Below are 15,509 nucleotides of genomic sequence, written 5' to 3'. Positions count from 1 at the left end.
GCTGAATTTTAAAGGTGAGTTTGTCCTCTTGGCCAGGGGATGTTTACAGTGGAATTTGGTTCTTTTCTCTGTAAGTAGATGATTGATATTTGACTAGTAGCTATAAGCTTTCTTGTATCATGTAATTACAAACCCAAGAGAGGAACCGAGAAATAATTCTCACAGACAACATTAGAGCTCACTGTTCCAGCCCACCAGATATGAGAGGAGAATGCCTTTACCTGAGGGGCAGTGGTGGCCTCAGCTGTAATACATCTGATTGGGGATGACCCTTGGACTGGTTTACGAGCCCGTCCAGCTGTCTGGCTCAGATTTTTCAGGAGTAAAGTCCACAGCAGGTAGGCGGGGGACTGCTTTCGTAGTCAGCCAGCGTAAGTTTATGTATTTGCCTGGCAGACCCATTTCTATCACTCCTAAGCATTTGCAGGATCGAGACTGGAAGCCTTGACTCTGGAAAGCTTCTGTTCCATCATGAAGCCATCAGTGCTTGTTCTGCTGCTCCTGAGCTCCTATCTATGGCTGTCACATACCCAGGAGACAGAAGTTGTCACCTCTGCTCCAGAGCAGACTGTGAATACAACTGAGACCAAGCAAGAAGAGGACAGCGACTGGGGTATCGGTTCCATCCGAGATAGCTTTGAGGCAGTCAATGGTTATTTTGATTCTTTTCTGGAGCTGCTTGGAGGTCGTAATGGGGTCTGTCAATACAGGTGCCGATTTGGTAAGTAGAGTAAGAAAAAACTCAAAATAGTACAATATTATTTTTAATGGCAATGGTTATTACCAATTTCCTTTGATTTTTAGACCAATCCCTTTTTTCTGTTTCATATATATATATATATATATATATATATATATATATATATTTATTTTATTTTTATATATATATATATATTTATTTTTATTTTTATATATATATATATATATATATATATATATATATATATATATATATATATATACTCAGCAAAAAAGAAACGTCCTCTGACTTTCAACTGTTTTTACTTTCAGTAAACTTAATGTGTAAATATTTGTATGAACACTAAAAGAGTCAACACCATAAGACATAAACTAAAAATGTTTCACAATGTGTCTCTGAATGAAGGGAGGCTCAAAATCAAAAGTACCAGTCAGTATGTGGTGTGGCCACCAGCTGCTTGAAGTACTGCAGTGCATCTCCTCCTCATGGACTGGACCAGATTTGTCAGTTCTTGCTGTGAGATCCACTCTTCCACCAAGGCACCTGCAAGTTCCTGGACATTTCTGGGGGGAATGGCCCTAGCCCTCACCCTGCGATCCAACAGGTCCCAGACGTGCTCAATGGGATTGAGATCCGGGCTCTTCCACTGCGAGGATGATCAGCTGTCCTTCCTGTCTCCCTGTTACGCTGTCTTAGGCGTCTCACAGTGCGGACATGGCAATTTATTGCCCTAGCCACATCAGCAGTCCTCATGCCTCCCTGCAGCATGCCTAATGCACGTTCACGCAGATGAGCAGGGACCCTGGGCATCTTTCTTTGGGTGTTTTTCACAGTCGGTAGACAAGTCTCTTTAGTGTCCTGCGTTTTTAGAACTGTGACCTTTAATGCCTACTTTCTGTAAGCTGTTAAGGTCTTAACGACCATTCCACAGGTGCATTTAATTCATTGATTATGGTTAATTGAACATGCATGGAAAACATTGTCTAAACCCTTTACAATGAAGATCTGTAAAGTTATTTGGATTTTTAAAACATTATTGTTGAAATACACAGTCCTGAAAAAGGGACGTTTCTTTTTTTGCTGAGTATATATACATATATATATATAGCCTTTGACTCTTGTAAGTCTAAGCAGTATCCTCTGATGAAGGTCCCTGGCAGGGGCTGAAAGCTCAGGAATAAAAACTACTTTATGATTCATAAAGTGATTCATTTTCTCCCTTTGTGGATCTCCAGCTGCATATATATATATATATATATACAGTATATATATATATAGGTTCCTGCCTTGTGCCCTGTGTTGGCTGGGACTGGCTAGAAAATGGATGGATGGATGGAGATATATATATATATATATATATATATATATATATATATATATATATATATATATAATTTTTCTAAATCCACTTATACCACAACAAGATGTTTTTCACAAATTATCTGGCAGGTAACATACACATCTTTGTGATGTTTGAGGAAACAAGCATGTTCAGGGAAACTTTAGATCAAATGTGTGTGTGTGTAAGCTGCATATCTATCTCAGGCCTCTGGACCTGTGAATCAGACAGACATTGCACCACCATTCTAGCATCACCCGAATCCTGTCATCTCTATATAAACAAACTACAAAGTTGTTTTGGTTCACATTTACCTCCATGAAATCAATTCTGTGGGTCCGTTCATAGCTCTCAGGCTGAAGGGAAACTTGGGAAGATGAGCATTTGAAATCCTGGGGTCCCTGGAATTGGGTCTACATATTTACTTCTTGGCACCATGTTATTAGGATTCATCCCCTTGATTTGTTCCTTGGGGATAAGATGAATATTTTCCTTTTTTTAACTAATATGGAAATTCAATTTATTCACAAGGAAACCATTTTTAGAATGGTCGGGATAAGAGTAAATCTCCCGTTACTCAAAGAAGTCACATTCCTATTTATTTACATACCCGTCCACTGCTCAGGCCAGTGTTTGCTTGGAAAGGCCTCCATCACCCCATAATGATGTCACATACAAAGTATTTGTCACACAAGCAAAATAAAAGAGCAGTTGATTTCTGTTTTGCTGTGACTGTCAGGGTCAAAATTCCACCATGGGGTTAGTTTGGTTGTTTGCTTATGTATCTTCCTAATTCATTTATTGACAAAACCTGATAAATCCCAGTGTTGGCCACAGGGAGTCAAAGTGTATTCTTATGGCAAAAAAAAGTACAAAGTCTGGGGCATATCCTGAAAAGGGCACCCAACCCTCACAGTAGCACATGCCAGGTCAATTCGGAGTCAATGAGTGGATAAAGGAAATCCAAAATACATAAAGAGAACAGCGGCACAAGGGCACCTCAGGCAGAAACTGAATTCCTGGAAAAAGCACTGAGGGTTTACACCATTACCAGCTACCCAACGTACACGAAACAAGATTTTTCCAAACAAAGCAGATTTCAAATGGATTTATTTCCGTTCCACTTACTAGCATATGTGTTTCATCTAATGAAGGTGTGGACGTTAGAGAATTTGACAAAATTTGTCAAAAATCTAATCAGTACTGTACACTAAAAACAAGTATATTCTTTTTTTTATTTAGCACTGACTTAAAAATTGGCAGAGATGTCAAGAAAGGTAATGGTGTTAGCAAAGTGAACCAGTAGTATGGTGGATGGGTGGGCTGGGCTTGCTTTTTTATATGTTTGAAAGTCTAAAAGATAGCAGAGTGAATGATGTCACCTCAGTGCCAGTCAGTTCAAGCAAGTGCTGCTGATGTTGAACTATCTGTGCCAGGTTGCTGGCTCAAGGGCACTCTGTGCCTACTAAGATCGCCTGATTCCTCCTGGCTCACAGCCTGCAAATACACTTTCATTAAGGTGATCACCAAGCTTTCAGAACTGGGCTTGCATTGGTGAAAGTATATCACTCAATGAAGGCTATGCTATATATTACAGTTCAGATTAAACAAAAAGCCCTCTGACACCTGCTCGCTGTTTTTTATTGTGTTCCAGTCTAGCAAATGTTTGATTAGTGTTGTCGGAAATTTTGTGATTTAGAGGAAGGCTTTTTACATTTATTTTCAGTTTTTGCATTCAAGCCTCATATTTTGTGTTCATAACTTCTATGATCGTGGGCAGTCTTCAGACCAGTGGTACAGTATCACTAGTGGGGTTCAAGGGGTGCAGACCACACTGGGTGACACTCAAATGACTGCCTATAAAATTTCTTTGCAGTGGTTTAGGCTGAAGGGGGACACCAAACTGATTAATAAAATGGAGGCAGTCCATGGGCTGAAATCACCAGCTGCTCAATGAAATGACAGAGTATCCAACTGGTATTAATAGTAGGAATTACCCGGCTGGATTAAATGGTTAGGTTGTGCGCATGCTGAATTATTTAACTCTCTTTTAAGGAGTGCTATTTATCAAGTCACCCAGGGGCCTATGGAGGTCATAATCCAACCCTGGTTACCACAACGGGTGACACCAACCCTAGTGACGCCACTGCTTTAGATTTCTCTCTTATGAGTAAGTCAGCGATGCTCATTTTAAAAAACACCCATCTATTAAATTTCCCACCACCCATTACTGAATCTGCTTATCTTAAAAACCTGTTAGAGCCTCACTCAGCAACCAGGAACAGAACAGGACAGGAACAAACCTTGGATGGGTTTGTTATCCCAAGAATCCATTTGCTTATGGGGCCAAACATTAACCTAAAATGTATGAGTTTAGGTGCAAAAGAAAACTGCAGGACACATGGAATAAAATGGTATGGATAAAATGTGCAAAGTAAGACAGGGCATCAAATGTAAATGTAAGACTGTAGTGCCAATCAACTTGCTAGTAACGAGAGGAGTAATCAGGCACTGTGATTCTAGATGAGCCAATCCCAGCCAACACAGGGCACTAGGCAGGAACAAATCCCTGGGCAGGGCGCCAGCCCACCGCAGGGCACACACACACACACCAAACACACACTAGGGACAATTTAGGATCGCCAATGCACCTAACCTGCATGTCTTTGGACTGTGGAAGGAAACTGGAGCACCCGAAGGAAACCCATGCAGACTCGAGGTTAGGATATAGCAGGCTGGATAATGGATGGATGGATGGATTCTAGATGATGGTATACAGTATGTTCATTCATGTATTACCTAACGTGTTTATCCAGTTTAGGGTTACAGGTAGCAAGTGGCTATCCTGGCCTCACGGAGTACGATGAAAGAATCAGCTCTCGACAGGACACGCTTACATATGCTAGGCCAGGAGAAAGTAGGGTGAAATGACACCTTTTATTCGCTAACTAGATTACAAATGCAAGCTTTCAAGGCAGCTAAGGCCCCTTCATCAGATAAGGTATAACCCAGTAAGTTATTAAGTTAATAGTCTTTGACTTTGGACATACACAGGAAGAACATGCAAAATCCACACAGACAGCACCCCGGCAGAGATTCAAACTCAGAATTCTGAAGCTGTGAGGTAGCCACACTTGTCATGATGCCACCCTATGAGGGCAATAGGCATACAATACATGAAACACAAAAGACAATACTTGTAGTGGATTATTTCTTGTCTTCCTCCCAATGTGTGTGTTAGGTTTGTTAGGCAGCTCTAAGCTGGTCTCATGTACTGTGAGTGGACCACAAAAGGAAAGGACTTGTTGACACTGTGTGACCTTGAGCAAGTCACTTGACCTGCCTGTGATCCAATTACACAACCAATTACATCATACATGTTGTAAGTTGCCTTGGATAAAGCCATCAGCCAAATAAGTAAATGTAAATATCCAGGGTTGCATCCTGTCATGTGCCAAATCTGCTTGAATAGGCTCCACTCATTTTGAAAAAGATGTTATTCCTCAGCTCTATATTTATAAGTATCTAGGTCTTAGTCAAAGAATTAAACCTCTTTATCCAATTAATAGGTTTTTAGGGTCATTATTGTCACGTGTAAAGGGTACAGTGAAATTCTTACTTCGGTTGAGACTGTTATTTTAAAATGAGTTCATCAAGGACACGGGGACACAGTTGGAAACTTGTTCAGGGTAAATTTTGCACAAACATTAGGAGGTTTTTCTTTACACAAAGAACGATAGACACTTGGAATAAGCTACCAAATAGTGTGGTAGACAATAAGACGTTAGGGACTTTCAAAATTAGTTTTGATGTTTTTTTGGAAAAATTAAGTGGATAGGACTGGTGAGCTTTGTTAGGCTGAATGGACTGTTCTCGTCTAGATTGTTCTAATGTTCTAATACTCTTACTTGCATTTGCTAAGGAACATACCACACGATGCCACTCTCTCGAAACCTTTCGCTTTCTTTTCTGAAATAAATACGTCAAAACTTCTGTCTCTCTAAATCAGTGGTGTCGAACTCCAGTCCCAGTGGGCAGCAGTGGCTGCAGGTTTTCATTCTAACCATCTTCTTAATTCGTGACCAGTTTTTTATGCTAATTAACTTCTTTAGCCTTAGCTTTAATTAGCTTGACTCAGGCCCCTTAGTTGTTTTTTCCTTAATTAGCAGCCGGACAGTAATGAGACATAAAACAAGCAAGACATGACCAGCTCACCTGTACCCATCAAACAAAATCTGAAAATAAAGATGAAGGCCTCAGTAAGGTTGATCCCTCAGGTTACCAAAACATTTTAGGAGTTCTTAGAAAAAAACTGAATATCAACAGTTTTGGAAATGTCTGCTGTGGCAAAAAGAGAGCAGCAACAAGCCATGGAATTGAATAACGGGTTTAATTAACAGCAAGAATCAGCTTCTCATTAAGGAACTGGTTGGAGTTTGAAACCCCAATTTAGTTGGTCATCTATCTGTTGGCTTGTTTCAGGTCTCATTTCTGTTTGGTCTGTCATTTAATGAAGACAAGAATCAATTCAGAAGACTTAATCCTTAAAAACAGGGCTATTAAAATAGAGGGAAAAGAAGTTAATTAGCAGTGAAAACTGGACACTGATTAGGAAAAGGGTTAGAAAGAAAACCTGCAGCCACTGCGGCCCTCCAGGCCTGGAGTTTGACACCCGTGCTCTAAATAATCTTTTTCCCAGACACCTTCTACTACTTGACTTATGTATGAAATATTGACAAGATAAACTGACAAAGAAAATCTAGCTCTTAAGATCTAGCTCCAAGATAATATTGGGGTTTTGGTGTTATTGGCCTGCCCAAGGAGGTTAGCCTTTAGTCACTAACCTTTAGGAGGTAATGACACCAAAATAAAAGATCTGTTTTTTTCTTCATTACCTTCCTATCTTTTTTAATCACATTTTCTCTCTTTGACTCATTCTACACTCCCTTTACTGCAAATGTGTGATATCAGAGAGTATCAAACAAAAACGGTTTGTGTCTAGGTGCACACATATAATAAAACTTTTCATTTACATGTATTGAAATTGGCACACCATGTCATACAAGGTATACTGTATATTATCTAATGAGTTATGTGCATATTTTACCAATTTACATCACAAAATAAACTCATGTGAATTAAATTTATGAAATCATAGAGACAAAAAGAAATAACGGGAGTGGTTGAAAGAAGAAGAAGGAACAAAACAAAACTCACAGTGCATCATAGTGATATGTGGTTAACTTAACATTGACTGCATTTTTCCATAAAATACTGCCATCCCTCCATGACATGTTATCTTTACTTAAGCTTTGATGGTCTGACACGCTTGCACATGTTCATAGGAATGACATATTCTAATGCGTATGACATTTACAGCCTAAACAGCATTCCACATAGAGTGGGGGGCTACACAGCTTGGTCTGTATAAACAAATACTTTTTGAAAACCAAAATATTAAATTCATTATTAATGATACACATATGAAAAAACTTGGGCGGTGCGGTGGCACAGTGGGTAGCGCTGCTGCCTTGCAGTTAGGAGACCCGGTTTCACTTCCCGGATCCTCCTTGCGTGGAGTTTGCATGTTCTCCCCGTATCTGTGTGGGTTTCCTCCCACAGTCCAAAGACATGCTGGTTAGGTGCATTGGTGATTCTAAATTGTGCTTGGTGTGTGGGTGTGCCTGGCGGTGGGCTGCCTTGTGCCCTGTGTTGGCTGGGATTGGCTCCGGCAGACCCCCGTGACCCTGTAGTTAGGATATAGCGGGTTGGATGATGGATATAAATTACTTCAAAAATTAAAGTCTGACCCAACACATGTAGAACATATTATTACCTTCTGTTTACACTTTAACTAGAAACCATATGTTTAACAATATGGAAAAATACACTCCCTGCCTGTTTACTCAATGTTATGAAGAACATCGAGCTAACACCATCAATTCTCATGTTCTATCGGGTACTAGCAGGGGTACGCGGCACTGCCTGGGGTGGAGTAAAGTGCAGGTCCAGACACTACATAAGTTTCTCAGAGGGAAAAATTTTGCCCATGAAAACAAAGTTTCACTGACTAAACCCACCATAGGGATCACTAAAAGTGGATCCTAGGGGCACTTCTGTAAAAGAAAATCACAGGTGTGGTTACTAAATAAATTGCAGACTGAAGCATAGCCTGTGGTCATCCCCTGTATGAACAGAGAATCAATGCCAAATTGTGGATTTGCATACCGGACAAACACACAGACATACAAACACATGTACAGCTTTGTATATTAGATTCATTGTTTCGTGGGCTCAACACCATTTTCAGTCTGAATTTTTCAGCTTCTGAGTTAAATTAAGGCCAATACATCCTGGAATAGTTTCCACTTTCTGTTCGGTTCATTAAATGATTTTCATAGGCATCAAAATGCAATTTAGGCTTTAACTATGTGGCCTTTTTAATTAGTATGATAAAATTTGTCATCTAAGATTCATTGTTTTCACTTTGATGTTTATTTTGTTTGTACCAATGATTTTTTTTTTTGGTCATTCTTTTTTTTTTTGCACAATGAACAGGATTCCAACCCATAATCCTTTGGGCTGTGGTTGATACTTGCACTGGCTAATACAAAGTTTTGGAATAACAGTCATGCTTTTGTTAACCAGGGTGATAAGAAACACAGAGTTGCACTTAGCATAGGTAACATAGGTTTTTATGAAATAAATAAATGTCTTTGTATTGCACATCATTTTCTAGGTTCTTGAAAAGTCTACATAACTCTATGTAGATAATGCAAATAGTCATCTTTCAAGGTTCACAGAGATGAAGCTCTGGTCAAATTTCTACCCATCTAATTTTATTAAAGGCTTTTTTGTCAACATGCTAGAATCTAGACAGATGGCATCTTGTTTGGATTAATGCTTATCAGTTGCAAATTTCAGATGCCTTGAATTGTACCAAGCAAGATTGCAAAAGAAATGCCAAACCTCTCCACATTAAATCTTTGTGGTCTATAAATTAAGTTGTCTGAGACACTATTGCAAGGATGCAGGGTGGCACAAAGACCTAGGGTGCCACATAAAATGGCAAAGATTATTTTATTTTAATACTAGGGGGCTTTTCCCCCTCCTTACTTCGCTCGTCAACCCCCGGGCCTGCGCTACACATTCGCCTCTTTGCAGTTCTGCTGCTCACGTATGGGGATGCGGATGTACAATTTAAACAGATTGTTATTTTCATGAGAATTGTTACATATGCATAATAGAACTAACTATTTTACATTACAGCGAGTAATTAAACATATAAAAAAATAGTAAAATGTAATAATTTGAAAGTAAATTATGTTTCATGTTGCGTTACAGTTGTTCGTTGCGTAATACGATTTTTTTGCCTTTGAAATTAACATGCAAATACTTTTTAAACTTACACTTTTCCTGTAAAACTTCAGTAAAAACAATTTTTTTAATTACATTTTTGTCAATATCGCATTGAATTTTGATTCTGTGTTTGGACTTTCATCGTGACAATGCCACATATAACTGCACGTGATTGAATTTTGAATGTTTGGCTCTGAGATTTGTTAATTGTCTTTGCAAAAGCTATTCTAACAGGAAACTGTTAACGTTTTAATATGGATGGCATATCAAGATCTCCTTTGTTGTCTAATGTTATCCCCTGAAGATGTATTCCCATTCTTGGATACATCCTTCTTTCTACATTAATTTGTGTGGTGGAAGACCGGACGGTGTTAACGGTTGTAGATATTCTTCGAGATATTATAAGTTGATGTTTTCATCTTCTGCACGATCACCACCAACTGTTTCAGCATAATCGACTCATACGCACTTAACCAATTTGCCATGTAACCGATCGTCATTTTTGGCTTTAATTTATTTGACTTCATTGTTTCTCGGTGCTAGGATTGCCCGTGTACTCATTTTTTCTGTTGATAACAGTACCGTGTGCGTGGTTGAATATGGTTGAGAGGAGGGCATGACTTGAAAAAAATCTCATGGCCAAAGTCTCGTCTCGCGAGAATTGAAAAAATCTCTTGAAAAAAGTCTTGTCTCATCACAGGATTTTTTTATACAATAGAGAGATATTGTTCTTGATTATTTAATAGTAATTTGCAACTTTGGTAACTATTAAAGAAGTAATTTATGGATGCAATAGGGAATATACACCTCATTCTAGATTAGATAGATAAATTAGCACAGTTACAAACTTCATATTGCAAGCTTCATTCCAGGAGCAACAATGGCTTTCTCCTGGAGGGCATTTCAATGTGGGATGCACTGGACACATAGTTGCTTAGCATATGCATCTTAAACAGCTTGTGAGCTAGCCAAAAAGGTCTCTATATCCTGTATTTGGATTCATCTGGTTTACAGTGAAGCTTTGAAAAACCTAAGAATCTAATCAAATGAATCATAAAGGCACCATTTTGAATATATAGTATAAGAACACACGCAACATACTTTGCAATAGTTAGTGATGCTGTCTCACAGTGTCTTGGTGGATGTGTTCATTCTACTAATGTCTGTGAGGGCTTTTCTCTGGGTACTATGGGATTCCTCCCAAATCCCAGAAAACTGTGTATTAGGTTAATGGGCATTTCTAAATTGATCCCATGTGTGAATGGGCCTGAGCGAGTTGTGCAATGGACTGGTAGTCTATCCGATGTTTCTTTCTGCTTCATGTTTGATGGAGCTGGCTCCTGGCAAACCTGAACTGGATTAGGTGGTTTTGAAAGTATCATATAAATGTAAAAACACTATTCGTGCTACACTGGCTCTTATGAACACAATCCTCTAGGGGGAAACCTTAGTCTGATCTAACCATTTTTTTTTTCCTTGGCCTCCAGGGAAAGCCCCAATGCCACGGCCGGAATACAAGACTCCAGAGCCCAATGGATGCAGTTCCTACTTCTTGGGCCTCCAGGTACCAGAGAGTGTATGTAAAAAAACATTTTTTACCTGAAAACAGATCCGACTTTGGCCGGTGAAGAAGACAGTTACTGTTTTCAGTCTAGCAAATCACTCTTTTCAAGTTTATACAGTCTGTCTTTCTTGTTCAGCTTCTGTTAAACATTCAACATTCAAGCATCTTTGCTACAAACAAATTTATCTATCTATTCTTTCTTTAATAAAAAAAGTTTAATAATGCATTTCTTTGATCTTAGCTGGATCTGGGAATTCCAGCAATGACCAAATGTTGCAATCAATTGGACCTCTGCTACGATACCTGTGGAGCGAACAAGTACCGCTGTGATGCCAAGTTCCGTTGGTGTCTGTATGGAATTTGCTCAGACCTCAAGAAGAGTTTGGGATTCGTATCCAAAGTTGAAAGTAAGTGCTCTTCTAAGTATTGTTTGCAATTGCATTTAAAAAAAAATAAAAATAATGATTGCATTTTGTTACACAGCACATATAAAGTAATTGGTTACACACTAAATAACAAATCGTCATTAGCATCATCTTCATTCTGTTTTCTTAGTGAGGGTCACAGTAGCAAAACACAAGTTCCTAACAACTTCCTCTAGCCAATTCTGGGGAAACCCAGATGCTTCCAGGACAATTGAGAAATAAAAGCCCTGCAGCTTTGCTCCTCTCAGTGACCTTCATAACTGCTTCTTAACTAGCTCCTGTTGGTTCAGAGAAACAGCAGTTATACTTTGAGTTATTTTCCCATAGAGAACGAGTCCAGAAACCTTGCACAGGATCCTATATGCAGTAGAGCTCTTTGATGCCCGGGGTTGCCTATAGCCTTGGGATCTTTTGAACCCAGGACATCAATATAAAAACCAAAGTGGTCTAGTGCAATGAGGACACAGAGTAACAAAGGTAGGTGCAAACAGGGCATTGTGCAATTTACAAAAAAAATAAAAAGCAGTGTCCCAAAGAATGAAATGCACTGCGAAGTCATCTCAAAAAATAAATAGATAATCCATGATAAAAACAAGGGCTTTTATGTGGGAGTTAAAATCAGTGCAATAAATAAATCAAACGCAGGTTAAAAGAATAAAACCATTGACACAAAATTGGTTTAGGTTTACTGCTGCAAGCCTTCATGTCTTTCTCCTTCTTGTCTTCGCCCCACTCACCCATCAGGTCTCCACAGCAGAGCTGAGGCGCTGGTATGCGAGGTCAACCATTAAACCTCAGCCAGTCAACACCGGGATGCCAAAACCTAGCTTCATCTTCTTACCACCATCCCATGCATCCGGAGAATGATCCTCAAAGCCAAAGTGATGTTTCTGCTCCCTGGATGCTCAGTAGGAGCAACCCTACCCTAAGAACATTGATCGTCTCACTCACTGTGGGGCTTCTTCCCAACCACTATGCCTCTTGTCCAATACACCTCCTCAAATTTCTGACCTTACTCCACTTTTTTCAATCCTGTCTCTTTATCAATTTGCTCTCGCCATAGATCTTTCTCTTCTTCCTTCTCTGTCTTACTTAGGGTCCTTTAGACTCTGGGAGTGTAGGTGTTTTTTGTAATGACCCGTGGAGCGTCCATGAGGAACAGTTGAGCTGATCGCACCTGCATATTAATAAGCAATAAACTAGCTTTCCAATCGAACATCCCACAGCTTTGCATCAGCATGCACCCACACCCACCGAGCCTGGGGGGGGCACTGTTTTTATTTCTAAAACTCTCACACCGCCATGGACCCTTAACACGCTTTCCCATAAACTTGTGAACATAGGTGAGAATATGAATGTAGACTGTGCAGTTAACTGACACATTCATCTGTGGACTTAGGTTCCACTTCATGACCATAGTTCGATACAATGCTTCAAAAAACCACTGCTGATCCACTGTGTCAGTCGCATAATTGTTTCTATTCTTGCTTGTGAACAAGACCCAAAGAACTTGGAGGTATTAGAATATTTCTATTCAGGACAGCCGTTAACCCGTTATCTGGCAAGAACTCTTTACTGTTGGAGGATCAGATATGGAGGTAGTAATTCTACCACATCACACTCAGTTGTACACTGTTCAAATATGTACCAGAGATATATAATAGTCTAATTTGGCCAAAAGGAAAACATTGCCTGCAAACAGCAGAGATGCAACCAATATAAGTAACAGTGTGAGCAAAATCACATGGAGTGATCCTTATATTGGTAAAATTGTTAGGAGGCATTAAATAGACCTTCAGTCGTCAATGCATCAACTCCTAATAAGAAGACAGTAGTCAGCAGAGAATGACCCCATTCTATAAAGTATTCAGTCCCTGTATTGTATATGACAATGGGTGTGTATAATTATATGAAAGAAAAAAAATATTTTAATGAAATAAACAGTGACATTTTCTGCTTGCAAAAAAACTATTTTATATTTTAATTGAGCTGAGTTACCTATTATTTGTGTATAATCTTTTGTAGTGTATTTCCAACATTTTTAATTTAAGAATTAAGTCTTAGGGCTTAACACCTCTTTACTTTAGAATAAAAAGCAGGGACAGAGCAATTTTGGGAGAATCCTTCCTGAACCGGAAGATTTCTTGGTAGGATAGGCAGAAACAGTCCAAACTGTAGAAATAACCATTCTGAATTTTTCACTGGACTGATCTGCTTTTCCTCCACTCAGCCCAGTATTAACTGACTGATTTGCTTCAGCTTGCATAATTAAATTAACCTCATTTAAAATGACCTCCTGCAAAATTTCTAGTTCATGTTCAGACCCTCTTGATCGCAGCTTTTACCAAGTTGTGGGATGGCCTTCCACACTCATCGGATGGTTTGAGTGTTTGTCAATGTTCAGTTGCTCTCCTCTGGTTTGACTTAGGAAAAAAAAGGTCTTTCTTATTAGATTAGAGAGTTAGGAGGATAGTTAGCAGAAACATTAAACCTGTACATAAGTGCTCTCCTATTGGTATTCATCATTATAAGTCCCTAGGCTTCATTAGTTCCTGATGGGCACAACGTAAACATTAGAAAAAGAGTTAAGATGAGTGAAGAAGCTTGAGAAGCAGTAGCCGGTTCTGAAAACCTGACCCTCCTGACCTCCCTACTAATCAATCATTTTTTTCAACTTGTTTCTTTACAGCCTGTGAGACAATCGCAGACACAATGTTTAACACGGTCTGGACACTGGGATGCAAACCTTTTATGAACAGCCAGCGAGCCGCATGTATTTGTAATGAAGAAGAGAAAGATGAACTGTAGAACGGAAAACAGTTCCACCACCAACATTAGATCACTTTTGCCCTACGGCTCTTCAGAGACATCAAAAATTGTCAAATTTGTTTTGGAAAGATCTTCCCGACAGCATTATAAAAGCTAATAATGTACAATATATGAAGTAGAAGAGCAGCAAATTGAAAGAAAGTTTACCTCTTGGTCACACATAAAACTTGGCACTCTCTGCCCGTGAAGAAACAATGAAGAAAGATGCCACGTGAGCAGACCAGGAGCTACTGGAAAAAGTGAACAACATCTGGAGCAATCCCAGTTTTGACCCAGTAGCTAAGTACTCTGGCACACTTAGCAGAAAAAGCAATCAGGCCCAAGACTGCATGCACAGTAATAGATCTGGAGACGCCATATTGTCTCACCTAAAGAAAGGGAGAGAAAGAAATGCATCTTCAAGATTGCATCTGATAAATTTACAGTGTACATTGCATTGCAGTTGTAATAGTAATTTAGTAATAAAACTTTCTGAGAAACCAAGAAGCACAGAAGATGAAAAATATCTCTAAAAATGGGTATTGCTCCAAATTATATATTAAAATCAAAAAGGTGGGCTGTATCATGAAAAATTAAGTTGGTTTGTTACGTGTTTAGTTCTGTTTTTTTCTAAATTTATTTTGTATGTATAGTTTGTGGCAAATGGCACAGCAATTAACTTATTGGTAGATTCACTGATGACAATCTACAGAATAGCTAATGAATATTTTGCTAGATGCAATGAATTCACATTGTTAATTTAACTGGAGGCTGAAGATGTGAATTGAAAAGTCACGTTCCCATTTCTCAGTAGCAATGAAACAAATTTCTACAACCTCTGTGAACAGAAAACCCTTCTGTTCCAAAACTGCACAACATGGAGTTTTCTTTCCCCATGTATGCGACATAAAAGACTCAAATGTGACCGGCTACAGTGTGCCATGCTAAATAAGTAACCTATGATTCATGTTTGCATGTTTCTTATATTCTTGGTCAGCCCATTAAAGTTATGTGGAATTTTGTACTTAAATTAAATTGCGATTTGCTTTTTGTACACTTCTGTTCACTGTATGTGTGTTTTGCCAATAGGCAATGTGTTTAACTTATCATTATTAATCATGCTTCCACTAATAAGCTCAGTGTACTATACAAGAACGACAAGTTTCATATGACAAATAAAACGCTGCATAACCACAAAAAGTAATGTTGAAATACAAACAGAGATTCATCATGCAATAAATACAATATTCTGTATACAGACCTGCACACGTATGTACAGTACAGTGCGTTTTTACCACCCAATTCTAACTTTCC

General features: G+C 38.9%; 1 protein-coding gene across 2 annotated transcripts; it reads left to right on the top strand.

Moving 5' to 3' along the window:
• Positions 1-397: 397 nt before the first annotated feature.
• On the top strand, positions 398-15,249 carry LOC120539134 (group XIIB secretory phospholipase A2-like protein). Of its 2 annotated transcripts, none has more exons than XM_039768948.1 (4): positions 398-721; positions 10,886-10,962; positions 11,204-11,369; positions 14,077-15,249. In XM_039768948.1, the coding sequence occupies exons 1-4, from the start codon at positions 472-474 to the stop codon at positions 14,193-14,195; spliced, it is 612 nt and encodes a 203-aa protein (XP_039624882.1). In that variant the 5' UTR covers positions 398-471; the 3' UTR covers positions 14,196-15,249. The 2 variants fall into 2 exon arrangements, with proteins under 2 accessions (XP_039624882.1, XP_039624875.1); XM_039768941.1 differs by having other exon boundaries at positions 10,886-10,974.
• The last annotated feature ends 260 nt before the right edge of the window (positions 15,250-15,509 follow it).

This window comes from Polypterus senegalus, chromosome 1 (genome assembly GCF_016835505.1).
Source record: "Polypterus senegalus isolate Bchr_013 chromosome 1, ASM1683550v1, whole genome shotgun sequence".
Lineage (NCBI taxonomy): Eukaryota > Metazoa > Chordata > Cladistia > Polypteriformes > Polypteridae > Polypterus > Polypterus senegalus.
This window is presented reverse-complemented; position numbering and strand designations above follow the sequence as displayed.

Excerpts from the sequence above, each read along its gene's own strand:
- LOC120539134 (XM_039768941.1), top strand. The coding sequence starts at position 472 with ATGAAGCCATCAGTGCTTGTTCTGCTGCTCCTGAGCTCCTATCTATGG. Across the intron at positions 10,975-11,203 it reads GCCTCCAGGTACCAGAGAGT|CTGGATCTGGGAATTCCAGC; the intron begins GTATGTAAAAAA and ends CTTTGATCTTAG. Across the intron at positions 11,370-14,076 it reads ATTCGTATCCAAAGTTGAAA|CCTGTGAGACAATCGCAGAC; the intron begins GTAAGTGCTCTT and ends GTTTCTTTACAG.